The sequence below is a fragment of the Anolis carolinensis genome, chromosome 5, assembly GCF_035594765.1.
Source record: "Anolis carolinensis isolate JA03-04 chromosome 5, rAnoCar3.1.pri, whole genome shotgun sequence".
NCBI classification, from domain to species: domain Eukaryota; kingdom Metazoa; phylum Chordata; class Lepidosauria; order Squamata; family Dactyloidae; genus Anolis; species Anolis carolinensis.
In genome coordinates, this window is record NC_085845.1 from 179392480 (window position 1) to 179419557 (window position 27078).

General features: G+C 37.9%; 2 protein-coding genes across 4 annotated transcripts; one reads left to right on the top strand and one right to left on the bottom strand.

Moving 5' to 3' along the window:
* Positions 1-201: 201 nt before the first annotated feature.
* On the top strand, positions 202-12931 carry glt8d2 (glycosyltransferase 8 domain containing 2). Of its 2 annotated transcripts, none has more exons than XM_016993652.2 (10): positions 202-386; positions 4142-4202; positions 5477-5575; positions 6536-6704; positions 8430-8547; positions 8883-8967; positions 9210-9322; positions 10908-11074; positions 11614-11726; positions 12391-12931. In XM_016993652.2, the coding sequence occupies exons 2-10, from the start codon at positions 4184-4186 to the stop codon at positions 12561-12563; spliced, it is 1056 nt and encodes a 351-aa protein (XP_016849141.1). In that variant the 5' UTR covers positions 202-386; positions 4142-4183; the 3' UTR covers positions 12564-12931. The 2 variants fall into 2 exon arrangements, with proteins under 2 accessions (XP_016849141.1, XP_008108795.1); XM_008110588.3 differs by having other exon boundaries at positions 203-589.
* Positions 12927-26009, bottom strand: tdg (thymine DNA glycosylase). 2 transcript variants are annotated; one of them, XM_016993651.2, is made up of 10 exons: positions 25923-26009; positions 21750-21889; positions 20584-20810; positions 19258-19327; positions 18371-18506; positions 18214-18296; positions 18028-18122; positions 17471-17642; positions 17061-17189; positions 12927-16217 (listed from the first exon to the last, which is right to left on the bottom strand). In XM_016993651.2, exons 2-10 carry the CDS (start codon positions 21838-21840, stop codon positions 16084-16086), a joined length of 1137 nt encoding a protein of 378 aa, XP_016849140.1. In that variant the 5' UTR covers positions 21841-21889; positions 25923-26009; the 3' UTR covers positions 12927-16083. The 2 variants fall into 2 exon arrangements, with proteins under 2 accessions (XP_016849140.1, XP_003220953.1); XM_003220905.3 differs by lacking the exon at positions 25923-26009 and adding an exon at positions 25733-25900.
* Positions 26010-27078: the final 1069 nt, after the last annotated feature.

Here is a 27078-nt window from a genome sequence, read left to right on the forward strand (position 1 = left end):
TGTACTCATTATTCTTAAACAATCTCAATTCTCCAGTAATTGTTCTTTATTCCTACTTGCAGATTTATAGACGTTCCCAAATTTGAGGCAATCGGAAATAATTCTTGAGTACAAATGTAACCTGAGTTCAGAAATGTTGCTAGGGTTAATTTTCCTCCATCCCTCCCCTTTTCTTTCTCTCTCTCTTTCACTGGAATTTTCTTTCTGAAGGGGATCAACCATGGTGGGAGGAGGGAAGCTAGCCACTTTTGGAACTGCATCATTCGGCACATCTGGAAGCAGTTTATATGACTCTCTCCCTCCGTAAGGGCAGCATCTAGATTCTGTGCAGCTCCATAGCTGCAGAGAAATCTAGCTCCAAGTAAACCACAAAAGAATTTTAAAAGGTATTTATTCAGCTGAGCATTTATCAAGGAACTAAAAAAAACCCAACAACCATTTAGCTCTCTTGCCTTTAGTGAGGATCTCAAGAGAGAGGCAGATCTGGCATGAATGTTTACAACATTAAACCATCCAGTTACCAAAAGCAGCTGCTTCGCAGTCATTTTTCTGGAGAGAGAGCTCTCAGTTGCTCCACTGCCCTTGAAAGGTAAAAAAAAATATTTTCATAGAAAATATTGCCTTCGCTATTTCCTTTTCTCGTTTCCCTTGCTGTACCTTCTCGTTTTGTTACATGTTCTTGTGATTGTCAGTATATTCGGTAACAAATCTCCAAATGCTTGAGTAAATATCTGCATAATAAGAAGTGTCGAATGTAACCTCTTCTCCCGAATATCAAAACTTGGACTTTTGCTTATATATTATTTCCACATCAAGTCAAATCTTTATTTATGGTCAGCGACCATATTTTTTCCACATGTTAAAAAAAATCCCAGTGTTGTTTTAATGCATTTTTCTCAAAAGTTATATCTGAGTCTTAAAATTGGATGCCAGTTGATGAAAATATTAATGTTTACCTAGAAAGGAGGAAGGAAGGAGTAGGGGAAAAATCATAGTAGCATCTTTAAGACAAAATGCTTTTTAAAGTTTTGCATGGCCTTTCATGGATTTAAACACACTTCTTTCAATGGAATGCAGAGGGATTCCCAAAAAGTGTAAAAATAAAAAACAGCCTTAAAAGTGCTACCATGTTCCTTTGCCTGCAATCTTCCGTCTTGTTATACTGCAAGAGACGTAACACAGTCAGCTACCCTTTTGAAAGCTACCAGAAAGAACAAATTACTTATAGGGTATTACAAATGGCAAATATTAGCACCAAAAATAATTGGGGCTCCAGAAAAGAAGCCTAAATTATATGAAATAGGAATATGGTGAAGTTGGGTTCTGCATGCTATTTTGAGAAAAATGTAAGTAAAGATAAGATTTCTGTCTTTTTAATATTGGTGTTTCGGTATGTCGAGATACAGAATTTCATTATGTTATGTATGAAACACATACAAACAAAATCAAATGTAGGATATAAATATTAAAATGAGAATTATGAAACACCACTGTGCCCGCAAGCTGTTCTTCCCTTTTCATAACACTGGTATATTCTGAACCGAGCAACGTTTCTTTCTTTTTATGGTCTCATCCATTTAATGATGGATGTGTATTAAGCTAGATAGAACACCTGAAATTGTTGAAAATAAACTTAAAAGCTGTTTTTTCCCCTAGCACAAGTGAGGAGAAGGGCGAGGGGGGAGGAGATAATTCACCAGTCACTCTACTATGCAACGTAAATAGTAAAAAAGTTTAAAACTTGTGTTTTATGTCTTTTTTGTCTTGTAGCAATATATTCACAAGGCATGAACAGTATAGTATTGTGCTTTTGAATGTCATATGCAAACATGACTGGCATGAGCCTTCTTAAAAGCATTTCCTTGCAGGAAATACATGCATGCATGCATACATACATCCTCTTTCAGGAATGCTCATCTATTTCCACTCAAGTTCTTGGGTTGTATTAGGATCTGTTTAGAGATTTGGGATATCCTTATCAGTGATTTATGTATCCTGCTCAAAGGAAAGGCAATTTGATGTGTTGTCGAATGCTTTCATGGCTGGGATCACAGGTTTGTTGTATGTTTTCTGGGCTGAATTGCCATGTTCCAGAAGTATTCTTTCCTAACATTTCACCCACATCTATGGCAAGCATTATCAGAGGTTGAGGCAATTTGATGTGCTGGTTTCCAAACACGCATACAAGGTTGCTTATTATTTTTGTTCTTTTATTTGGCTACATATGTGTTTGTTATCTTTCCGTTTTCATCTGTGAGAACAAGATGATATACGTGCTTCTTCCTTCTTTTAACCTCAAAGTTAGATAACATTACACATTTGTGAGGTCGGTCAGGTTGAAAATGAATGACTTGGCCCAAAGTTGTCCAGTGAATTACATGGCCCAGTGAGGACTAAAGCCTGTGCTGCACTGGCTCAGTGAGTGCCTAGGTTACTACTTTTAGTTGAAGATTAAGTTCTAATATATATACGAATTCAAGACCGAATCTGTTTCAAACATAGAAGTAACAGCACGAAACAAACATGGACATCACTCTGATTCCAAGAACCTGTTGTCCTCCAGAAGCCACATAATACAACTCCCCATATGTATAGGACCAATATCCATGTTTTAATTTATCCTCATTTGACAAAATATGCTCCCTTTAGGCATTTTTAGACTCTGTGGTTTTTTGGGGGCTTTGTTTTAATAGGGTTTACTATTATTCCCAATTTCGCATATGTGTGAAAATTTATCCCTTGTGGGATACTGGAATCGTAGGTAAAAGTAAAGGTTTTCCTCTGACATTCAGTCCAGTCATGTCCGACTCTGGGGGTTGATGCTCATCTCAATTTCTAAGCTGAAGAGCCGGTGTTGTCCATAGACACCTCCAAGGTCATGTAGCTGGCATGACTGCATGGAGTGCCGTTACCTTCCTGCCGGAGTGGTACCTATTAATCTACTCATATTTGCATGTTTTCGAACTGCTAGGTTGGCAGAAGCAGGAACCAACAGTGGGAGCTCACTCCGCTCCCTGGATTCAAACCACCGACCTTTCGGTGAGCAAGTTCAGCCGCTCAGCAGTTTAATCTGCTGCACCACCAGGGGCTCCTACTGGAATCATACTGCATTGGAAATCCTATCATTTCTGCCTATTGGCCATACTGACTGAATGAGGCTGATGGGAATCTGAAGTTCCCTGTTTCTTTTTAAAGAAACTGGCCATACCAATCTATGGTATCTCAGGACAAATAACACATGCAGTATGATCTTGATATTTTTAATCCTAATTTATATTAAACCACCGACCTTTTGGTGAGCAAGTTCAGCAGAATAATTATCATGTGTGTGCAGATAAGGTTTAAACCTTCTTTCCATCAGGTTTTTAAATTTTCCCTTCTTATGGGAGTTAAACAGAGAAGAAAATCTTGGCATGAGTGGAATCTTTTCTTCTTCTTTTGACTCCTGTTCCTGTGTATTGTATGTTTAAATAAAAAACAGATGCAAGGACAGATGCCTTAAACCACTCACAGCCTGTGCTGGAGGAACAAACAATATTATAGTAAAGTAAAATGTTTTAACTGCACGCTAAAATAGCATGCACTTCATGGATGGAAAACTGTTGCAGTTTTGGGGGAGAATTTGCTTCCTTCATTGAGCTAGACCACAAAGATAGCCAGAAATGCCGTAGAGCAAACACCCAGAAGCGCATTTCTGGTTTTCAAAAATGACATTTTCAGTGCAAGGTCTGTCTACAATTTATTTTAAAAGTAACTTTCTGCTCTTGAGGCCTCTAAGGAAAGGCAATTAGGCCTGTTTGGGGCCAGAAAAACTGATAGAGGGAGTCTGAGCAGTTGCATTTGGCCCCACCTTAAGTGGTGTAGTTTGAGTGTCCAAATGACACACTGAAATATTGACTTAAAGAATGGAGTATAATGCAAATTATATTTGTTTGTTTAATTTATATGCTGCCTTTCTCTTGGAGCAGAACCCAAAGCAACTCACAAAAGTATAAGCTATACCCGACAATACAGTTTTAAAAACAGTTACGACCATGGCAAGTGGAGATTTCAGCCCTGGTCTCCAGAGTCATAGTACAATGCTCAAACCACTACACCATGTATATTTTGTGTGCTTCATTATGTACTTCTCTTTCTTCAGTTTCACCTTCAGCTGCAGATTGCAACCAAATGAAAGGATCACATGGCTCTGCTACGAAAAGGTAAGACATCCTCAAATTTTGTTTCCTGAGAAATTAGGCCCCTTGTATCACTAGCAGTGTCAGTTGATGAACATGGCAAAATTAGATGATGCCATTGCATTTGCTACCAGGTTTTGTACAACAGCCTATTGGTCACTGTGTAAAAAAGATCTTGGAACAAAACAGACCTGCACCACTTGGCAGTAGGTAGGGGCCAAAATTAAAATAGGTTGAGAAAGTGAGAGAGCTGCATTTTTCTCTGAGCCCCTTGGAGCTCAGTTGGTTCCCATGCTCTTCTGCTGCCACAACAGAAAAGGAAGCCTCCTCTTCTGGAAAGCACTCGTTACATCTTTACTTTCTTTTATACCCTCTACACTTTTTGTAAGCCATCCAAAATCTTTTGGTGGGCTGCAAATGGCCTACGGGCCATATGTTATGCAAGTCTGAAATAGCAGTGTGCATTTTGTTATATATGGAGAATTCTGTGCCCAGTTTGGAGGGTTGAGTTTGGGAATGTATGCATTTCTATCCACAGTGGTAGCAAAACTTAGCAGGTAGTCATTTCTGAAGAGTTATCCAATGAGAGATAGGAGAGTGCGTTGACACCAGGCCTGCACAACCTGCGTCCCTCCAGCTGTTTTGGTCTCCAACTCCCAGATGACATAGCCAGTTTGCCCAATGGCCAGGAATTCTGGGAGTTGGAGGCCAAAGCAGCTGGAAGGTTGCTCAGGTTGTTCAGACCTGATCTACGCTGTAGAATTATTAATACAAGTTTAGGTAGGTCAATGCTATGGAATCATAGGAATTATAATTTGGTGAAGTACCAGCAGCATTTGGCAGAGAAGACTAGAGATTTAATAGAACTACAGATCCCATGAATCTATAGCATTGAGCCATGGAAGTTAAAGTGATGCCAAATTATATTAATTCTACAGTGTAGATGCACCCTTGAGCTAGCTTTTAAGGCATAATTCAAAGACAGAGCCATGTTGATTTGGCATATCAGTATGAAAATAGATCTTGTAGCTCTTTAAGACTAACTTAGAAAAAGAAGTTGGTAGCATGAGCCTATTTCTTCATATGCATGGAGTCAAATATCTGAGGTAAAGCATTTCTCAAGCAATTCTCACAAGGAATAAAATAAAATAACAATGTCTTGCTTATGATGTTGAGATTAGTTGCCTGAAGTATTGTTCTCACTTTAATGTCAAGACTGACCTTAGTAAATATGCTCCAGATTTTACTATTAATTGCATGCAACATTGACTAATGGTTGGCCATTATTTCTCTTTTAGTTAATCAGATCCTACTGTTTCTTCTGATTTTGACTGTCTGTGTCATTCTGTATAACAAAGTTCACAAGATGTCATCTGCCATTCTGAGGAATGAAGCTGGTAGGCACCCATTGTTTGAAACTATTTTTATTTTCAAAAACATGAAGTCTGAATGTTTTCTGTTTGTGATACAGATGTTGTAAATAGACCAGGGTTTCTTTTGCTTTTCATCTGAACTCTTTTCAACTCTTGGTGGAGGACCAAACTTCGAGCTCCAGGGTCTTAACTGAAGCTCTCACACACAAATTAAAATGCAATCTTTCTCCATGCAAACAAGTAAGAGCACTAGGGCATTATCAAGGACTGAAAAAAATTAGTGTGTTTTACATATGGGCAAATTTATGGCAGATTAAAGTATTTATCTTTAAGGTTCCTTAAGACACTTTGTAGCTTTTGTTGTCCAGAATTTTTCAGAATCATACAGATATTTGTCTTGTTTCAGTGTTATGCTATTTTTTCTTCCTGCATGGAAATGTGTATGTATTTTGGTACACTTTCCCCCAATGTACAAAGTTTTGTACACATTGAGTTGCTGTGAGTTTTTCAGGCTATTTTGAGGTTTTTTTTGTATGCATTTTTCAAAGATATACAGCTTTTGTCAAGTGCATGGTATTAATTTCTAATTTTTTTTCCTGGAAATACATTGCATCCATTGGAAATATACAAACTCCCAAGGCAAGACACTCCTTGGCTTTCTGATAGTCTTACAGGCTGTAGAGCCAATATTTCCACATGAAATTCTGAAACCAAAACATTTATTTTCCATCCCTAATGACATTATCAGCAAATACAGCAACCAGGAGTAGATATGTAGACTGACAACACGTATCTGTACCTAGACGGTATGGTAGTGCTATATAAATGACCATGTTAATGATGATTATAACGATGATGATAGTGATGGCAATGTCTGCCAAAGTCAGCATTGTCAGCACTACTGTCTTTTTTTGGAGGGTGAAACAACCGTCAATTGTGTAATAAAACAATATTACTGTTTCTTGTTCTTCCTCCCCCTTTCAGTTGATTTGGAGGGCACTGAAGATATGGAAGATGAAATTCCTGTGGTGATATGTGCTGCTGCCGGCAGAATGGGTGCAGCGATAGCAGCAGTCAACAGCATTTATAGCAACACTGATTCTAATGTCTTGTTCTATGTAGTTGGGCTAAAGAATGGAATTCCACATATCAGGTAAAATAATGAGATAGGATTATTTCAGTTGTGCATTTCTGTCCATTCTGCTCCTGAGATTCATTAACTAAAGGGCACCAATGATCTAATGGAAGCCATTATCCTGGTGGCATGGCAGATACACTCTCGAAATAATGGTTCAGAAAATCTAGTAGAATAGCTAAAACTGGGCAGAGTTGTGGATAGGACATGAACAGTACTGTGAAGGAGATGAGAAGGGGCAGAAGGCAGACGGTCATGCTGAAATGATGTCCAGTAATCTGGAGAAAATGGGACTACAGTGTTCCCTTGCTACTTTGCATTTCGCTTTTTGCGCCCTCACTGTTTCACGGGTTTTTAATAAACACTAAAACAATATTATAAATCATAAAACTTATGATTTACAGTGGCGGTGGTCTCAGTCAGGTGTGGGCAGCAAGGCGGAGAAGGAGCCCAAACGGCAGCGGGAGGAGGAGGAGGCACCATATTCCCCTGCCTCTTTCTTCCCTTCCTTCCTTCCTTCCTCCCTCCCTCTTTCTACTTCCTTCCTAAGGAGAAGCCTAGCATCCCTACTTTGCGGATTTTCACTTATTGCAGGTGGTCCTGGAACATAACCCCAACGATAAGTGAGGGAACACTGTACCATGTTATTCATGCAGTTTGCCTGTTAAGTGTCCTAATTCAGGGCTTCTTAAACTATTCCCACTTACAAACCCTTTCTGCCCAATTTTTTATGTGATCCCAGGTATAGAAGTATATAAAATAGGTATAAAAATCAAACCTTTCCTGATAATAAATCAGCATTTGGAAGGTTAACTAAACAGGCTTATTTTCTTTTTTTGTGGAGTACAGCTGAAGCATTTTCAGCAGAGTCCACCATAAGCACTTCACGTTGTTGCTAGCAGATTTGTGTAATTGAGTAGTGTTCAGAAACCTTTTACTGTTGTCAAATCGTCTGTGACCCCAACATTGAGCTGAGGGAACCCTATTTGGGGCCGGGATCCATAGTTTAAGAAGCAGTGTCCTATGTAACATAATGCAAAATAACACCTTAACCTGGCAGTTCTACACTAACTGCCATGCCTGCATCCTATGACATCCTCATTTAGAGAGGGATGACAACTCTTTGGCAGAGAATTTTCAATAACTTCCCCGAAACTGCAAATCCCAGAATTCCAAAGGATATAACCATAATGGTGGGACCATAACACAGCAATTCTGTAGTGTGAAAGAGCTCTTAGTGAGCAAACTGAAGGAGAGGCAGGAAAACTACATCATTGGGACAGCTTGAATTCCATGTAAATCATATATTAAGAAATATAAGAAAGCACATTAGTTTGAAGTGTAGTGTTTAGAAAGACTTACAAATTGTACAAAGCATATTATTATTATTATTATTATTATTATTATTATTATTATTACTACTACTACTACTACTACTATTACTGCTACTATGCTTTATTTCCTGTTTTGTGGAATATGCTGCCTTGGAGTAGGGTGGAGTCTCCTTCTCTAAAGGTTTTTATGCAGAGGATAGATTGCCATCTGCCAGAGATGCTTTGATTTTGTATTCTTGCATGGCCAAAGTGGGTTGGACTGGATGACCCTTGTGGTCCCTTCCAACTCTAAGACTCTATGATTACAAAGTGCATGGACTGGAGGATCAGGAATGAGGAAAAGAAGTAACACAGCACTACACTAATTAGACAGGTTTTTCTCAAATATGTGCTTTTTTATTTGTTTCAGAAAATGGATTGAAAACTCAGCACTAAAAGATATAAAGTTTAAAATTGTAGAATTTAATCCCATGGTTTTAAAGGGGAAAATCAGACCAGATGCAGCTCGTCCTGAATTACTTCAGCCTGTAAGTTAAGCAACTCTTCAGAACAGAGAATCTAAAATATAACCACAGGGCCAAGGGAAATACATTAACATAATAGCTGTTGCGTATTTTTGATAAAATGCAATCTGTAGATATTTCTAATCTGTTAAAATGTGGATGAGCTGAGGCGGTCAAACAAAAGAAAGACTATGGGTCCAAAGTAGTTGGGACTACAAGAATTTACATCTCCCAGTGCTGTTTGATTTCCCTTCCCTCCCAGACTGGATATTTTATTGTTTGAATGATTACCACTTCGAACTGTATATTATCACAATACGTTTCTGCTTAGTTGACATGTTTGTATTTAAATCCAACAGCTAAACTTTGTCCGGTTTTACCTCCCTCTACTTATCCATGAACATGAAAAAGTGATCTATCTCGATGATGACGTCATTGTACAAGGTAATCTCTCTCCAGGCAGTATGAAAAAAACTTGATGCTTTCATTTTATTATTACTAAATGTTGATTTATTTTGTAATACTTTAGTCAGCTGAATGTCAGAATTTGAAAGCAGAGATAGCAGTCATGCATTGGAAGTTCTCAAGATTGGCAGGTCGTTGCATCAGTAGATGGACATGTAGAGAAAGCTAAGGGTAATATATACAGATCGATTAGGCTTTTGAAATCAATGTATATTTTATAGGTGACATCCAAGACCTGTTTGATACAAAATTAGCCCGTGGTCATGCTGCAGCTTTTTCAGATGACTGTGACTTGCCTTCAACTCACGAAATGGTTAGAAGTGTAGGAATGCAGGTACGAAATCCTTACAAAACCAAACATTCCGGCTGGGTTTTTTTTTAGCTCGTTCTTTTATGGTTCACTATCTGCATAGTAATCTTGAAGAGCATATGTGGTATGGGATCAAGTGCTAAAATGGTTTTCAGGGGCTCCGCTGGCATAGGGGAAATTGTTTTGAAACATAGGCCTCAAGGATCTGCTCTGGTAGAGGGCTAGAAAAGGTGTCCCTGTTGTTTGTTTACTGAATATATAATATAGACAAAAATATACAAAAAGTAGTTCAAATATAACTAGGCTCTTGAAGGACGAACAATTTAAAATATTTCAATTATGGTATATATCTCCAAACTTCAATCTAAAGCAAAACTATCATAGGGTTTCTTGGCAAGATCTGTTCAGGGAGTCTTTACTATTCCCTTCCCTTGAGGTCACCCAGTACATTCTATGGCTAAAGAGCAATTTTGAATAATGCTCTTTTGGACTCCTAGTCCAACATTGAAACCATTACAATCATATCTAAAAAGGCTGTTGAAATAAAGAGTTCACACTATCAATGGAATAAGCCAGTCTAATTTCTCCTGTCGTGAAGATGTTTCCCCATCAGCCCGTCAGATATTATATGGACATGGTTGGTCAGCAAGATGAGCCTCTCTGTGTATCTCAGATTGGCATGGGATATATTCCTTCATATGGCCTGGACCTAAGCGGTGTAAGACTTTATTTAAGTTATGATTACTCTTTTGAATTGCCCGGAAAGAGTGATAGTAATCACTTGAGTAATCACGAATAAAAAAGTCCCTGGAAGTAGCCTTCTTCATTTGTCTGGTTGCTCTTTCCAAGGGAGTTTGCTCAATGGTAACTTTCCCACTATTGGCTAGCCAGTGGTTCTCAACCTGTGGTCCCCAGATGTTTTGGCCTTCAATTCCCAGAAATCCTAACAGCTGCTAAACTGGCTGGGATTTCTGGGAGTTGTAGGTCAAAACATCTGGCAACCCACAGGTTGAGAAACACTCGGCTAGACCTAATGGGAATTGTAGTCCAACATCATCTGAACTTTGCCTGCTCCTTTTATATATCAGCCTCAGGATATTTGTGCTGTTATACTCAGAAGATCCTCAAGATCCAATATACACGCACCCATGAAATAGGGTTATTGTGTCAGGCTTATTATATTATAGTCTTATTGTCAGGATTTAATAAAGCAGGCAGTTTTATATGGCACAGCCTTAATGTCTTTTTATTACTTGTGCTAGGAAACTAGGGCTTGAATGTTGGATTAGGACATTGGGTGACCAGGGTTTGAATTCCGGCTTTGTCATGGAAATCTATTTTGGACAAGTCACTTTCTTCCCATCTCAGAAGGAGGGAACACAAGCTCCCATTGAACAGATCTTTCCAAGAAAATGTTGTGGTAGTTTTGCCTTAGAAGTCACATAAGGAAAGACACTTGTGAATCACGTGTCCATGCATTCTTGTCAACTATTTCCTCTCCCAATGTGAGAGAACAAAGCATATGAATAAATATCGTTAAGTTAAATATTGCTAAATAAACTTTGAGACTTTTATTAATTTATAGTAATCACAATTTTCTTTCCCCTAGAATACATATATGGGATTTTTGGACTATCGAAAACAAACAATTCGAGATCTTGGCGTAAGCCCCAGCACCTGTTCCTTTAATCCTGGTGTTATTGTTGCCAATATGACAGAATGGAAGCACCAGCGAATCACAAAGCAGTTAGAAAAATGGATGCAGAAAAATGTAGAGTATGTATGGTTCCATTTTGTAGTATACTTTCAAATGTAGTGTTCCATTTTGTAGTACCTTCAACTGACGATATGGTTGAATGTGTCACATTTTTGTTTGCTGAGCTTGCCAATTATATACTTCTTAGAGAAATATCTACATTATAAATACCATTTTAGCATACACTGAGGATTTGATCAAATGACTGAGTGAGATTAATGTGACAGTAATGTTTTACTCATTAGATTTTCAAATGAAGCCTGGCTAGTTTCTGATAATACATTCCTTTTTATAAAGTCTAACAGAAATCCCCCAGTTTGAATCATAAAGGTTAAGAGTAGTATGCAGTATATAAAACAAACTAGAAGCTCCCTTGGCTTAATTAGAAAAGTGTGCTTGGGCAGGCATCAAAATTCTAAATGTTGTTTTCATTTTAATTGAATTGGGCTGGTTCTTGCTATTTATTGCTTCTTCACACTAAGTTATTGAAAGAGCAAAATACAACTTCAGAACATTTTAAGAATTAAAAATTTCTCTCTCCACCCCGCCCCCCCCCAAGAGAAAACCTATACAGCAGCACCCTTGCAGGAGGTGTTGCAACTTCACCAATGCTCATTGTATTCCGTGGAAAATATTCACCAATTAATCCCTTATGGCATATTCGGCATTTAGGTAAGTTTTTGATTCTGAACTTGTATATATTAACTGAAAATGGACAATTTTCAAGTTACTCCTTAGTTATTGCTGTTATTTTTTTGTTACTGTACCCTGCAATGTGGCAGATTGTAATATACAGCATATAATTTAATCTACATGTGACTAAAATCACATTGTTTTTATTGAAGTATACATGTGCAAGAAATCAGAAAACTAGCCAAGTACTCTGACTGGGACTAAATAATCTTATGCTAAGACAAAGCATACTACAAAATTCTTATTTGAGTCATCAACTGGGCCTTCCTTTAAGAGCAGGGAGGAAAGCAGCTTTGCATCTTGCTTTGGTGTTGTGTTGATTTCAAACATTTCATCCACTCTCCAAAATTCGGTTTAAGTATCAGTGGGACAAGATCATTGCAACTTATTTCCCATTAATTTAATTGTTTGGAATTTAACTCAATTTGATTTCCTCTGGATTGTGGCTTTGATCTCAAATCTATAAAAATATATATCTCACTTCAGAGCTGACATACAGATTGTGCTGTACAATTCAGAGGCAGAGTTAATCATGTATTTAAACTGGATGGTATCTGTGCTGCCTTTTATTTTATCTGTGAAGAAGGATCAGTTTTCCTACAAATCTTCTCTAAAAGCAGCTTTTCTTTTTGAACTGATGTAGGCTGGAGTCCTGATGCCAGGTACTCAGAACATTTTCTTCATGATGCCAAGTTACTGCACTGGAATGGAAGATACAAGCCTTGGGATTACCCTAGTGTTCACACTGACCTATGGGAAAAGTGGTTTGTTCCTGACCCTTCAGGGACGTTTAAACTGATTCGTCCCAACAGCTGATGGCGTTGACATGTTGAAGACACAAGATTAGTCCCAAGTACATAACAATGTAAATATTTTGTGATGTGGTTTATCACCTTTGTTGTGCATACGACTAGTTTATGAGATCAACACACTTTTTCAAATGTGTCAAAATGAAGGGAAGAGTACAAGCAATCACTGATGAGGTATGCACAATTCAGAGAAACTTTGGTTTCAAGTCTTACAAGTCAGACTACAAAGTTTTGAGAAACTTTTTTTTTAAAAAAAAACACAAATTGCTATTTTATGTCATATTCTGTAAATAATAGTTGCTTATTGAGGAGCCATTTATAAAAGTCCAGAATAAAATCTTACTGTGACTGATATTAAACAGAAAATAAATTAAACATCAATTCTTTTATTCATTTCAAATAATTTATCACTGTTTCTTTTCAAAGCAAATAGCAATTCAGCATCAAGACAATGTCACAATTAAGCACCAGTAATTCATGTTAAGACTTTTTTTGCAAGAAACTGACAGACCAAAATTATTAAGTACAGTTTCAGAGCACCATATTTGAGATGTGTATTCACATTTCATTAATCCATTGTGCACTTTATTTCTCAGCAATTTAATGATGCCTCTTTCAAAACAAGATGTTCCCTTTTATATAGTTATTACTGAGCTATCTATCTGGAATAATATAGGTCTGTTAAAAATAAAAATTGTTCCAGATCCCTGATGCAAGGCACTTCAAGCACTTGCTAAAAAGTGTCCATGTAAACAGCGATACATAAAAGATAAACTAAGGCTGTGATCCTAGACATACTCACTAGTAAGTTCGATCCCACTGAAAAAGGATCTTGTTTCCGAGTAAATATGGAAAGGATTATTCTGCCAATGAATCATTTAGTCTGTTGACAAGATAAGGAACTTTTTCCCCCAGGGAGTAACCAACATGATTGTAGAATATACACCTGAATCTTAATTTAAAAAATAAAACCAAAACACTGTATTTTAGGATTAAGGTACATGATTTTGGTGGAAGTCCACAGACATGCCTACATTTTAAGCATCACCAAGTCAAAACATAGTGAAAATGTTCCAAAGTGGCTAATAGGCCATTGAATTATTTTACTTTCCAACCGATCCACTTAGCTACTTACTCCTAATACCACTCTGTATGTGGCATAGTTATATAGTGATCGAAACCATGTATACATTATGTAAACACAGTTCTTGCACATCATTCAAGTATCCAGAGCACTTGACTGACAGTTTATCAAAATCTGCTTAATTCTCTTATTGCTTGTTCTTTTAAGTCATATCTTAACCTTTTTGAGGATTGAGGGGGATAAAAGAATACAAGGACAAGTGTCTTCAATCCCAATAGACCTAAAGAAAGTAGGCATGATCCACTTACATTATAAGTTCAGCACCAGCTTGCAGTTTTCTAGTTAAACTTAACTTCACTTAGGTATGCAAACTGTGTACTTGTATACCAGGGCCTCCTCTTTAATTCATATGTAACATTTTTTCAACAACCTTAACCTATAAGTCATACGGAAAGGGTATGATGCAGCACAGGGAGTTCCCATTCCCTCAATGTGCCATTATGTTGCCTATAAGAAGGGAAAGGTAAAATAAGCACTACTGCACATGCAATGAAAGTGAACCATGCCCTGAACCTTAGTAAAATGTTTTGTAAATGGTTAGATACTCCCCAGAGCATGCTTGTGGCTTCCTAAGACTTGAACAGCTTGCTAGCACTACTAACAGTGTGGTCAGTAAGATACAGAGTGCTACATTTCCAACAAAGGAAAAGTACTGAATTCTGGAAAGTTTTGCTTCCTTATAAAGATGACTTTCTATCTGAGTGGAGTTGAATTATTAAATTCTTCCATTTCTAGAGCAGTCCTACATGTTATTCATTCTAAAGGTGGGAAAGAATGAGTGCAATAGATATGACACAGGATTTCCCACTGTCTTCCTGAGATAGAGAAAACAAGGGCACAGTTATCAGACATTTCCCTGAAAATGTGTATGTATGTGTACTCTAATCTTCTGAACAATAAAGACTGGTCCACACGTCCTACTCATTGTGTTAAAATCAAACCAAAGTGTTGTCCCAGATATTACACTGAAGATAGTACAGTGTTCCCTCGCTACTTCGTGGTTTGCTTTTTGCGTATTCGCTGTTTTGCGGTTTTAATAAACACTAAAATAGTATAAATCATAAAATAATATTATAAATTCCTCTTTCTACTTCCTTCCTAAAGAGAAGGAAGGAAGGACAAGCTGAAGGGAGAGAAAAGGAGGCTGAAGCAGCTTTGTTTTCGCCTCAAGCGCATATGCGCGTGCTTGAGAGGCGAGGAGGGGAGAGAGACGCTACTTGCCAGTGAGATTGTAAACAACACAAATATAGTGTCCCTACTTCACGGATTTTCACTTATCGCGGGTGGTCCTTGAACGTAAACCCCATGATAAGTGATGGAACACTCTACTGTCTTTTTCCCACAAGCAATACCTTCTTAAGGCTGAGCCAAAAAGTGGGGAAAGGAGAAATAAGATGTTTTTTATGAAAACCTCTGTTCGAATTTAAAGATCATTGCCTAAGACAAAGGAAGACCACAATTATCCATCTCTGCTTCAATAAACCATGTTATCTGATATGGGAAGGACTGTCCTTATTCTAGTTAGGAGTCAACTGCTCACAATGTGTCAGCAAACAGAGCACGGCATTATGTCAAATACTTGGATGATGTTCTGAGAATATATGGAGTGTTGATAAACAAGAAAAGAAAATGACAGCTGAGGTAGCAGCAAGCAGCCAAGATAAAGGTAGAATGAAGGTGTTTGACTCTAGCAAAGGTAGGTACAAATCATGTGCTTCAGCCCTAATGTTTTTCAGTTAGAAAGCTCACATATTAAATTGGTGGAAGCAAATGATGTAAGTAACCACATGCATGCTCCAGGACTGATTTAAGAAATGGAGTTCCTTAAAAACAAAAACAAAGAAAAAATGCCTGGTGTTGCTTCTGCGACAAAGAAGCTCTTTATAAAGTAGGTCTGAATATCTATTATTGTGTAACAGATGTGGTGGACAACTGCATGTTGTGTCAATGTCCAGTAACAATATTAAATCTAAAAGCCTCTTCCCACCTTCTCAGATGTACTAAACTACATATGAAATATCCCAACATATGAAGGGACTGGTTAAAAATATGTCCACCTATTACTTACAAAATACAAGTTTAAAATAAGAAATGGGTCGTCACAAATGATTCAGTTTTCTAAAACTGCAACTATGGAACAATTTAAATATAAAAGTTTCATAGAAAAAGAAAAGGGATTTTTTTTTATCTTAAAAAAAACTTGGGACATTTCTTTAAAGTGACATAATTCATATGCCTAAATCTACCAACACAAATGGTTAGCATAAGAAAATTAAGAGGTAAAATGCTATCAAAATGCTTCAGTTGGGGGAACTGAGGTACCGTTCTTGACAAATGTGTTTAAAACCCTGCAGCACTTAGGCCTGACTTTTACAGGCAGACTTTAAGCATCATTTCCTTCCTCTTGTGGTCTAGAATTGCTGAACTCTGGAATCTGGTCAGTGAAAGACTGTGTCATCCATTGTCCATTAGCGACTTCTCCAAAGGAAGAACTACTGCTGTACTCTGTAGCAGTTGCTGCATAAAAACAAAACCAATGCAATGTTTTAAATTGATATTATTCAAATGATTACATCTGTAGATCATCCTGGAATAAACGAAAAACAAGGCTCTTCTTTGTAAGATGTAGTCATACACTTGGCTGCAATTTAGATAATCTTTATAACAGAAGTGGGCAACTGCCAGGGACTGGGGAGCTTATAGTCTTTAGTGTTAAGACTTCATATTGGATTTTCACTACACCAGCACTTGATACACTACTGAGGAATTCAATTGTGGATTTCACCTCACGTTACTGGAAACCTGATTTTTTTGTGCCACAGGGGCAGTGGCTTCTCCCTTTCCCACTGCACATCCTTACTAGTAGCTACTAAGAGCATGGGCACAAGTATATAAGCCTTGGACAAAAGGAAGTCCTGAAGAAGATAAAGTGAGCGCTGATCCAGGGAAGTGTGTTAGGCATGGGGTACCTCTGGGAGGGCTTTTCTGGAGAACCACAGCCCACCACTTGCTGTAAGGAAATTCTGGCTCCCACTTGGCTGGAGGATGTTGAGAAGACATTTGTGTAGGAATACCACTTTTGGGTGTTTATCTGTGATAGGGGTGCAAGAGGTTCAATCCTCCAGGTCGCATTAGGCTTTAAACATGTTTTACAGCTCTCACAAGTTCTTACAGATGTTTTCAATATGACTTTAAAAAATGATATCTGGCCTCTTCCATGATTCCCCATCTCAGGCCTTAGGGGATCAGTGTCATGTCAGGTCAGATTGCAGCACAGAGGGATTTTTATTCCTTCCTATACTGTTCTGGGATGATAGGATTGAAATAATCTGCATTAATGAAAATGAACAAAATCTCTACCTGTTCCATTTGATGGGAAGTTACAGGGTTCACTCTCTGGTGCTGCTTCATCACCATAAGCACCTCCATAGGCTGCTTCATATCCTGGATCATACTTTTCTTCTTTGACAGCCATCTTCTTAGCGTCCTCTGGATAAACAAACTCATAAAGCTAACTCAAATTCCTTATTACGAGTTTTACAACAGAGTAGCACTGTTATTACTTCCAATTTAATTGTAACCCCCCCCCAAAATGTGCAAACTTTTTAAAGTACTTAGTAATAAATTCTGAGGCACATTATATTAAGAACAAAATGTTTAGCATCTTTAATTTTGCAGCTCATGGTACTAAGCAGTAACCTAGGTCTACTTTATTTTACTAAGTCATATTAGATATTGTGAAAATAATGTGGTTTTGTTTAATATCTTACCTTGTGCAAGCTGCAGGTCAAATGAGTAATGCACTTCTTGGATTTCAGAATTCGGTATAATACCTTTCAGTTGATCCCTCAGTTCTTTGAGTTTTATGTAATAATGAACCTTATCTTGTGCACGAGGAAACTGAGCACATCTTGCACTGGACGATGGCATAACATAGCAAAGCTGTACAAAACCCCCAAGCAAATGTTAAATCAGAAATCACCAAATTATATGTATTTTTAAATAATAAGGCCTATATCCAAAATCAGTGGGAATCACACAAGTATTGACTTATTATTTAACAACTAATTCAACAAGTGTAGTTTTAGGTGGGACTAGCAAACTAATTTAGGCCTAGCCTTATTCGCCAGAAATCTTGATAATTTCAATCACAGGTATTGAAATTTCAAAATCTTAAAGAGAATATTCAGCTTTGAATACAGATTTACACTCAGAAAAGCAAGTTATTTTCTTGGCCAATGCACATGTAAAACATTTTGATAAATGTTTCTCTCCATGAATGTGAAGCCTCTGAATAGTTACATTCCTAAAAATGAAAGGAACTTACTGTTTCTGTATCTGGGACTTTATGTGGCTGTAGCCCAAATTCCAGCTTTTTAACCTTGACTCCAAAAACCTCTTTACTAAAAATATCATAAATACCTACAGTGAAATTAAGATAAAGCCATTGTTAGTCACAAGACAAGAACAGTGGACTCAAAATGCAGGAACCTTGTAGGTTAAACAAACTCACATTTTCCATTAAAAACTGCTATTTTAGGTTGATATTTCTGCAACTTCTGCACCAGAATTCGTCCTCCTTCCCGAAACTCTTTGCTAAAAGAGACACAAATAAAAATAGGACCACAACTAGCAGTGATCTACTGCGGAGTATTTGAACTTTACTGTACCTGGAAAGATCCTTGCTACCTGGTGTTGTCCTTTCCACCATGTTTGTAAAACCAATTCCATATTTAAACGGTAAAGTATGGTCATCCATATGATTCAACTGTTCTTCACTTAATCCAGACAAAAAAAGACACTTCCCTGTGAAGCAAGAATATACATGCTCCTTATAGTTTTAGAAATGCGCATATCACACAATTCCAATTTATTGTTCACCTATTTCTTTCTAAAATGTTACAAGTATAAAAGATATACCTTACAGAAACAAATCAGATATATCAGCATTAATTATTAGGTTACTAGAGATAATGTTACCACATAATGAACATTTTAGCAATGCCTAAACAACTAATATCTTACAACAGTACATTTGCTTACTATTATACTGTGTTTCCTGATGTGCAATTTGCTGCACACTTTGACACTAATGTTCATGGAAAGATGTAGCACAGTTCATATCTCATCCTATAATCTATAACTGCTTGGCTTTCCATGTTGAGGAATACAATGTATTGACTCATTAGTCCATATATGCATCTTTTTCACTGTAGGCCCTAAATACTCTAAAAGCACCAGATTCCATCTGATCTTGGTAGTTAAGTAGGGCCCGATCTAGTTAGTAAATGGATGGGAGTTTGCCAATGAATCCCAGGTGCTGTAGGTGACATTTCAGAAGAAGGAACTGGCAAAACTACTTCTGAGTATTCTTTACCTAAGAAAAGCCTCTGAAGTTAATGGGAGCACCATAGGTTGGGCATGCAATTTGAAGTCACATGGGTGCATACAGACACACCAGCCCCCCAAAATATAACCTCCCACTTTCTATAATCAGAGAAATCTAAATTAGAACTGAATTCTTAAATTTCAACAGATTATGAATGACGGCACTTACAGAAGTGGTTTCCAGGTCCTGGATAATGATGTCCTTTATAGGCAGCCATTAAACCTGGGTTTATACCAATCTACAGAAAAACACATACATTAATCACAATTGTTATTTGCTTGAGGAAGGCAGGCCATTGATCTAAAATTTGGACAAGAAACCCAGGAAATAAGTGACTGTTAACTTAAAAGTGTTATCCTAGTTTGATGAAAAAAAATCTAAATAGTAAGAAAAATGCAAAAATTGGAAGATACCTCACTACCTCAGAGGTAGTGAGGTATCTCCATACCTCACTACCTCTGAGGATGCCTGCCATAGATGTGGGCGAAACGTCAGGAGAGAATACTTCTAGAACATGGCCATACAGCCCGGAAAACATACAACAACCCTTGGAAAAGATTGTAACTCTTTGCTAGGTATAAGGGAAGATTAGAAGATGGTCACTTGTAGTTGTCAGTGAGCCTAGAAGATGAATAATTTGGAATGAACTGACTATCTTCTAAATTTTCTTCAAAAAGAAATAATCTTTAAATTGATAACTTCACAAAAATAAACATTAATTCTCATTTTTTCAATAAATTATTTCCTTTTTTTATTCATTGATATCCTGCCTTAATCCCAAAATGGAATGAATGACTGGTAAAAGTGTGACAGTTAATATGGTACTCTTACCAATCACTAGTAAGTAAACAAGTAAATCACTAGTAAGTAAACATTTAGAATTAAAACGTTAAGTCTATAAAGCTTTAAAATGCTTTAAAACTGAACAGAACTATTGAGGCATACACAAATGTTCATGAATTAAGAGTTGTTTTCACCAGAGAACCAGTGTGACGTAGTAGATAAAAATGTTGAGCTGGGACTCTGGTAATCCCTCATCTTCCATAAAACTCACTGAGTGACACTGGGCCACTTTTTTTACTCCAACATATTGGAGAATAAACTGGTGAAAAGAGAGCCATATTCTGAGCTTGTGGAAGACTGTAAGAGCTGTTCAGCAGTAGAACTCTGCCTCAAAGTGTGGTGCAAACTCCTTCCTTTGAAGGGAGAGGCGAGGATGGCCATTTCTCAGGGGTTTTTGATTGTGCTTTTCCTGCATGCCAGGAAACCAACAAATGTGTAAATTTCAGCGGGTGCTTCTATATTACGTATATAAAAAAGAGACCATCGTATACAAAAGCAGCTAGTTTTATGGATACTAAATTAAAAACAGAGTGCTTTTGCTACAATGTACTAACTGGTACATAACTTTGGAATTTATTATCAAGTTGCTACCTGAACTAGTTACAAAATATTCATTTACAGAGGAAAATAGGATTATTTTACTGAACTTACAATTACAATGTCTAAGTTGAAGGTCAATATATCAGGAAGAGTTTTGGTCAACAATTCAGCTTCAGTCACACCATTAAACCGATCAACTTTCCTTTTGACTTTGAACTTATCAGTGATTTTCTCCTGTTTGCCTTTTGATTTGGCAGCTTTAGGAACTTTAGGGACTTTAGCAGCAGGCTTTTTGGGTTCAGAAGATTTATTTCTTCTTTTTCTTCCTTTAACAGGTGCTGAAAGATAGAACAGGATTTTAACAGTTTTTGTAATGAAGAAACGTAATAATGAAAACTATTCCTAAATTATATAGTTTTCAGTAACAACTAAAGGCCTTCTTTTTCTGCTGTCTGTTGGCTAAAAATAACATACTGCATATCCATTAAAAAGTATATGATAATAATAATAATAATAATAATAATAATAATAATAATAATAATGTATTTTTACCCGCCCCTCTTTACGGCTTGAGGCGGGGTATAACATGGTCAAAACATAAAGATAAAACATAACACTATCAAAATACACATAACAAGATACACACAAGACCACTGTGCTGTTTGATTGTTGTGACCTACTCTTACATGTGACAAGGAAAAAAAAGATATTTTCATTAAAAAAAAAACCCTGCTTGCATTCTTTACAGACTTGACCAGATGTACTGATCATCTGAAATGGAAGTAACACATATATGACATGATGGGTTATTTCCAACACTCAATAACCACTGAAGAAACAGCAGAATTCTGCATAAATGTTCATGATGATCTTCATTCCCTAAACTACACATACCCAAGTACTAAAAAAAAACAAAACAAAAAAAACCCAACCAACCCCACAACAACTACAACAGATCCACTGAGCAATTTTCTAGGTGATTTTAGGGCTACAGAAAGAAGAATAAAAGAAACTCCAAAAATCCAGTGTCAACTTTATTTCAAACAAACATCTATAGAAATCGTTACTATGTAAAGTATCTGGAAATAAGTATTAAAAATAAGCTGGAGGTGTTTGTTCATACATCACCAATCAAATAGTGTAAAGCAGAACTACTTTAGTATAGTAAGAATTATCTTGAAAATAAGCCAAACATATAACTGAAGCAATGCCAATGTTTTTGGAAGAAATTAATTAATACATATCTGACTGAAACACCTCAAGAAAAATAATAATACCTGGAATAGGTTCCTGAACCATGTTTGGCTCCAAAATTTCCTGAGGAGTTTCCTGATCATTCAATGTATCCATATCTGTAGCAGTCATCATTTGATGGAATGAAAAAGGATAAAATGCTGGTTGAAGAGGAGTGTAGTATCTTTTGTTTAAAAAAAAAAGGTAGAGAAATAATTACTGTCCAAACTGTCAAGTTAAGACAAAGTTTTTAAGGTACTTCACATAATCTTCACAGCTGAACTGGCAAATTTCTTAGTGGTTATTTGGATAAATGTAGTATTATTCTCATCTCATAATCATATTTCTGGGGGGTTGTGTGGTTTCCAGACTATATGGCCGTGTTCTAGCAGCATTTTATAATAATAATATAATAACTTTATTCTTATACCCCGCCCCATCTCCCCGGAGGGACTCGGGGCGGCTTACATGGGGCCATGCCCTGACACAACAGCGCAAAATCAAAATCAAAACAACAAGCAAATCAACCAACAATAAAACATCAACATGGATAAAAACAGTCATGAAAGGTCAATATACAAAATAAAATGTTAAAATCGTGAGTTGGATCCAAAGATCTGGGCCAAGGTGTAGAAAAAATGTCAAGTCATTTTCTCTTGACATTTCACCTGCACCTGTGGCTGGCATCTTCAGAGGATGCTAGAACACAGCCATACAATCTGGAAACAACACAGTACCCCAGTGATTCCGGCTGTGAAAGCTTTCAACAATACATTTATTTATATTTCTGTTTTTACAGATCACAGTCAGTGTTAATATATTTACCTAGCTTTTTGTTTTAATATTAGCAAAGTGCTAATAGGGCTCATTTCCAAAGCATTAAAAAAAGTGAGTCGTAAAGTTACATTTTCTTTCTCCTATCTGTATGGTCAAGATACTATATGAACTTGTCCAAAAGAAAAATGATGGACTAGTCAATAGTTCAAACAAAACATACATTTGATTTGCACAAAATTATTTAAAATAAAGTGAACCAGTGGATTCAGAATGCACAATAACTACAACAGAGGGCACATTCCTGAGAGTAATTTATATTTCCTAGAATTTGATTTTTAAAACCTTCTAACTGCAGCTGTTGTGGCTTTAGACAAAAAGGTTAAATGGCTGAATTGTACTTGTTCACTGTAGAATTTGTGCAGTTTTTCAGTAATTAAAATAATCCCCAGGGCAATATATACATTAATGAAAGTCAATTTGAGTTCTTTGTTTTAGAACAAATCTTTTTATCTATTTTTTAAAATGAAAGATTATGCAATGTTCTGGGGTAGTACACTGAATAATAATAATAATAATAATAATAATAATAATAATAATAATAATAGAAGAAGAAGAAAAAGTATGTACATATGAAGACGCTGCACATTCCACTCTAATATTAATAATATGTGTGTGTGTGTGTGTGTGTGTGTGAGTATTCGAGTGGGAAGACTCTGCACTACAATAACAATAATGTGTGGGTGTTTAGAAGTGTGAATACCCTGCACTTCCCACTCTAATAACACTAATAATTATGTGTGTGCGCGAATGTGAAATCCGAATACATTCCATTGTAATAATAATATCGGTTAACATGATTTGTGTGACACCTCCCATCCTAATGACAATAGGAGGAAATCATTATAATCATCACCATCATCATATGTGTGTGAGAGAGCATGAATACCCTGCATATTCCACCCAAATAGAAATAATGTGTATGTATCAATACTCTGCAGATCTCATTGAAACAGTAATAAGTGCCTAAGAGTATGGACCCTGCACATCATTAATAACTGTGCATGAGTCTGAAGACCTACATATCGCATTCTAATTTGTAAAATCATAACGTAATTTGACGTTTAATAGGCTTTTCCTTAATCCCTCCTTATTATCCAACATTTTCGCTTATCCAACGTTCTGCTGGCCCACTTATGTTGGATAAATGAAACTCTACTGTAATAGTAACACTGGTAATAAAAATGGTATGTGTAGCAGCAGTAATAATGATGTGTGTGCAAGGATGAAGACCCTGCATATCCCACCCTAACATAAGTAGTAGTAGTAATAATAATGATGTATGTGTGTGTCTGAATATCCCACATATCCCACCCAAGTTGTAATAAGAAATGTGTGTGATGAAGACCCACAGATTACACTATAGTAGTAGTAATAATAACAACAATGTGTGTGAATACTCTGCGCATCCCACCCTAATAGCAGTAATAGCATTAATAATGTAATAATGAAGACCCTGTACAATGCACCCTAACAGTGTAGTAGTAATGAGGACTACTGTGTGAGAAAGACCCCACACATCAAACCCGATGAGTACTGATAATAAAGATGAAGTGTGTGTAGTTCCTACACATCACACCCTAATAGTAATACGTGTGCGCACAAGCATAAAGACTCTGTACATCCCACCCTACCAGTAATAATACTAATACAGAAATAATGAAGCCCCTGCACAATGCACCCTAACTGTAGTAGTAGTAGTGATGACAACCACTGTGCGAGAAAGAGGACTCCACACATCAAACCCTAACAGTAGCAATAATAATAATTTGTGTAGTCCCCACACATCCTATGTAGTCCTCAAGCATCACACCTTAATAATGTGTGTATACAAGTACAGGGTGTTTGAAAAAGAACTCCCTATTCACCATTTAAATTAAATGGTGAATAGGGAAGTCTTTTTCAAACACCCTGTATAAAGACTCTGTACATCCTACTCTATCTGCAGTAATACTAATACTGTAATAATGAAGACCCTGCACAATGCACTCTAACTGTAGTATTAGTGACAACTGTGTGAGAAAGGCCCCACACATCAAACCCTAATAGTAGTAATAACCATAATGATCACGAAGTGTATGGATAAGTCTACATAGGGACCACCAAACACAGCATTGCCCAAACACAAATCAAGGAACATGACAGGCACTGCAGATTAACTCAATCAGAACACTTGATGAACCAAGCTGGACACATCATATTATTTGAGAACACAGAAATGTTGGATCACTAAGACAACCACCATGTCAGACTACACAGAGAAGCCACTGAAATTCACAAGCATGTGCTTAGAAATGAAATCCACGTACTTAGAAATTTCAACAGAAAGGAGGAAACCATGAAAATGAACAAAAACTGGTGACCAGTATTAAAAAACGCTAAAATCAGAACAGTAAATAAAGAACAACACTCTGAAACCAGGGGAATTCCAGGCATGAATCAATCAGGGGCAGCTAACACCTCTGAACAAAGGATTTCCCCAGACAGGAAGAAGCCGAGACATGAAGTTGGCAAGGCCATTAATGCTAATCTAGGTGACTAATTGCAATATTCACACTGGCCTCCAACAGTCTCCCACTCTGGACCTTCCACAGGTATATAAACCTCCCTTCCTTAGTTTTCCAATATACCTCACCACCTCTGATGATACCTGCCATAGATGTGGGTGAAATGTCAGGAGAGAATGCTTCTGGAACATGGCCATACAGCCCAGAAAATGCACAACCCAGTAGTAGCAATAATAATACAATAATAATGAAGACATACTGCATCCTAATAGTAGCAGAAGTAGTAATGATGACATACTGCAAAACATACATTTGATTTACACATCGCACCCTAACAGTTGCAATAATACAATAATGAAGACATAAAGGTATTAGGATGCAGTAGTAGTAATGATGATGTGTGTGCTAGACTGAAGGTCCCAAACATCGCATCCTAATAATGATGATAGTAGTATGTCTGTGTGTGCAAACCCCACCCTAATAGTGATGTGCAGTCTTGGTAAGTGTACATGAGGGCGTGAAGGCTCATCGCCCTCTCCCTGTGGCCCAATCAATGAGTCTTTTGTACTGGGCGCGCTGCTCAGGTCAGGAAGGCCGGCCTCGGCCTCAGCCTCAGCCTCCCTCCAAGCCCGGGCCCAGCAGCCTCCTCTTTCCCTGCCTGCCTCCCCTCCGCGGCCAAGAGGTACCTGGGGCCTGGTTCCTCGGCTTCCATGGCCGAGCGCGGTGAGAGAAGAAAGCCTCAGAATGAAGGCCTCACCAACCAGCCAGGCCCAGAGTCAAGCTCGACCGGGGGTCCCTCCCTCGCAGAGAAGCCGGCTGCGCGCGCCCCTCGCGGCTCCTCCCTCCCTCCGCTTTCTCCCCCTCCCCTCTCGATACCTTCTGAGGCCCCTCGCCCTCACACACCGCCGGAAATGACGCCCCACAGCCTCTAGAGATACGAAAAGGATAGAGTGACACGCCAGCCGCTTCCTGTATCAAAGAGCAACTGTCAAAAGAGTTGCTGTGAGTTTTCCGGGCTGTAGGGCCATGTTCCAGAAGTGTTCTCTCCTGACGTTTCACCTACATCTCTGGCAGGCATCCTCAGAGGTTGTGAGGTCTGTTGGAAACTAGGCAAGTTGGGGTTATATAGCTGTGGAACGTTCAGAATGGGAAAAAGAACTCTTTGTCTGTTTGTCCGTGTAAATAATAATACTAATAATAATAATGATTGTGCAGTTTTCTGACATTGTATATTTCTGCCGCTTCTGTGACTGTTCATTTGTATTTTGATTCCGTAGCCCACTTGTCGATGGATGTCCAGAATCGGCAGCATCCACCGCGGTCCTTTTTATCCTGGGCGACTTTGTATAGACTTCGTTTTGGTTTGATTCTCCATAATGCTAATGGGTTAGGTGCTCTTAGTTCCACTCCTCAGCTGAGACCTCTCTGGCTTGGTTGGACCTACCGGTAGTTACACTACCGCCAGCACAGCTCTCAGCATCATTGGAACAGTTAAGCCAAAAGATCTCAGCCGGCATTTGAAAACAATAGGTAAAAGGTAAAGGTTTCCCCTGAAGTTAAGTCTGACTCTGGGGGTTGGTGCTCATCTCCATTTCTAAGCCGAAGAGCCGGCGTTGTCCATAGACACCTCCAAGGTCATGTGGCCAGCATGACTGCATGGAGCGCCGTTACCTTCCTGCCGGAGCGGTACCTATTGATCTACTCACATTGGCATGTTTTCGAACTGCTAGGTTGGCAGAAGCTGGAGCTAATAGTGGGCGCTCACTCCGCTCCCAGGATTTGAACCTGGGACCTTTCGGTCTGGAAGTTCAGTCCTTTAACACACTTCGCCACTGGGGCTCCTTGAAAATAACAGATATTGACAAAATTACGATCTGCCAGCTGCAAAAGGCCACCCTACTGGGGTCTACGCGTATCATCCGAAAATACATCACACAGTCCTAGACACTTGGGAAGTGTTCGACTTGTGATTTTGTGATATGAAATCCAGCATATCTATCTTGTTTGCTGTGTCATACAATAATAATAATAA

What these genes read in the sequence shown, in the direction of transcription:
- tdg (XM_003220905.3), bottom strand. Translation starts at nt 25,758, where the DNA reads ATGGAAGCCGAGGAACCAGGCCCCAG. An exon ending in TCAACTTAGACATTGTAATT is followed by an intron (nt 19,328 to 20,583) that starts GTAAGTTCAGTA and finishes GTTTTTCTGTAG; the next exon opens with ATTGGTATAAACCCAGGTTT. An exon ending in AAGTCCCAGATACAGAAACA is followed by an intron (nt 17,643 to 18,027) that starts GTAAGTTCCTTT and finishes GGTTTTGTACAG; the next exon opens with CTTTGCTATGTTATGCCATC.
- glt8d2 (XM_016993652.2), top strand. An exon ending in TTAGAAGTGTAGGAATGCAG is followed by an intron (nt 9,323 to 10,907) that starts GTACGAAATCCT and finishes TCTTTCCCCTAG; the next exon opens with AATACATATATGGGATTTTT. An exon ending in ATGGCATATTCGGCATTTAG is followed by an intron (nt 11,727 to 12,390) that starts GTAAGTTTTTGA and finishes GAACTGATGTAG; the next exon opens with GCTGGAGTCCTGATGCCAGG.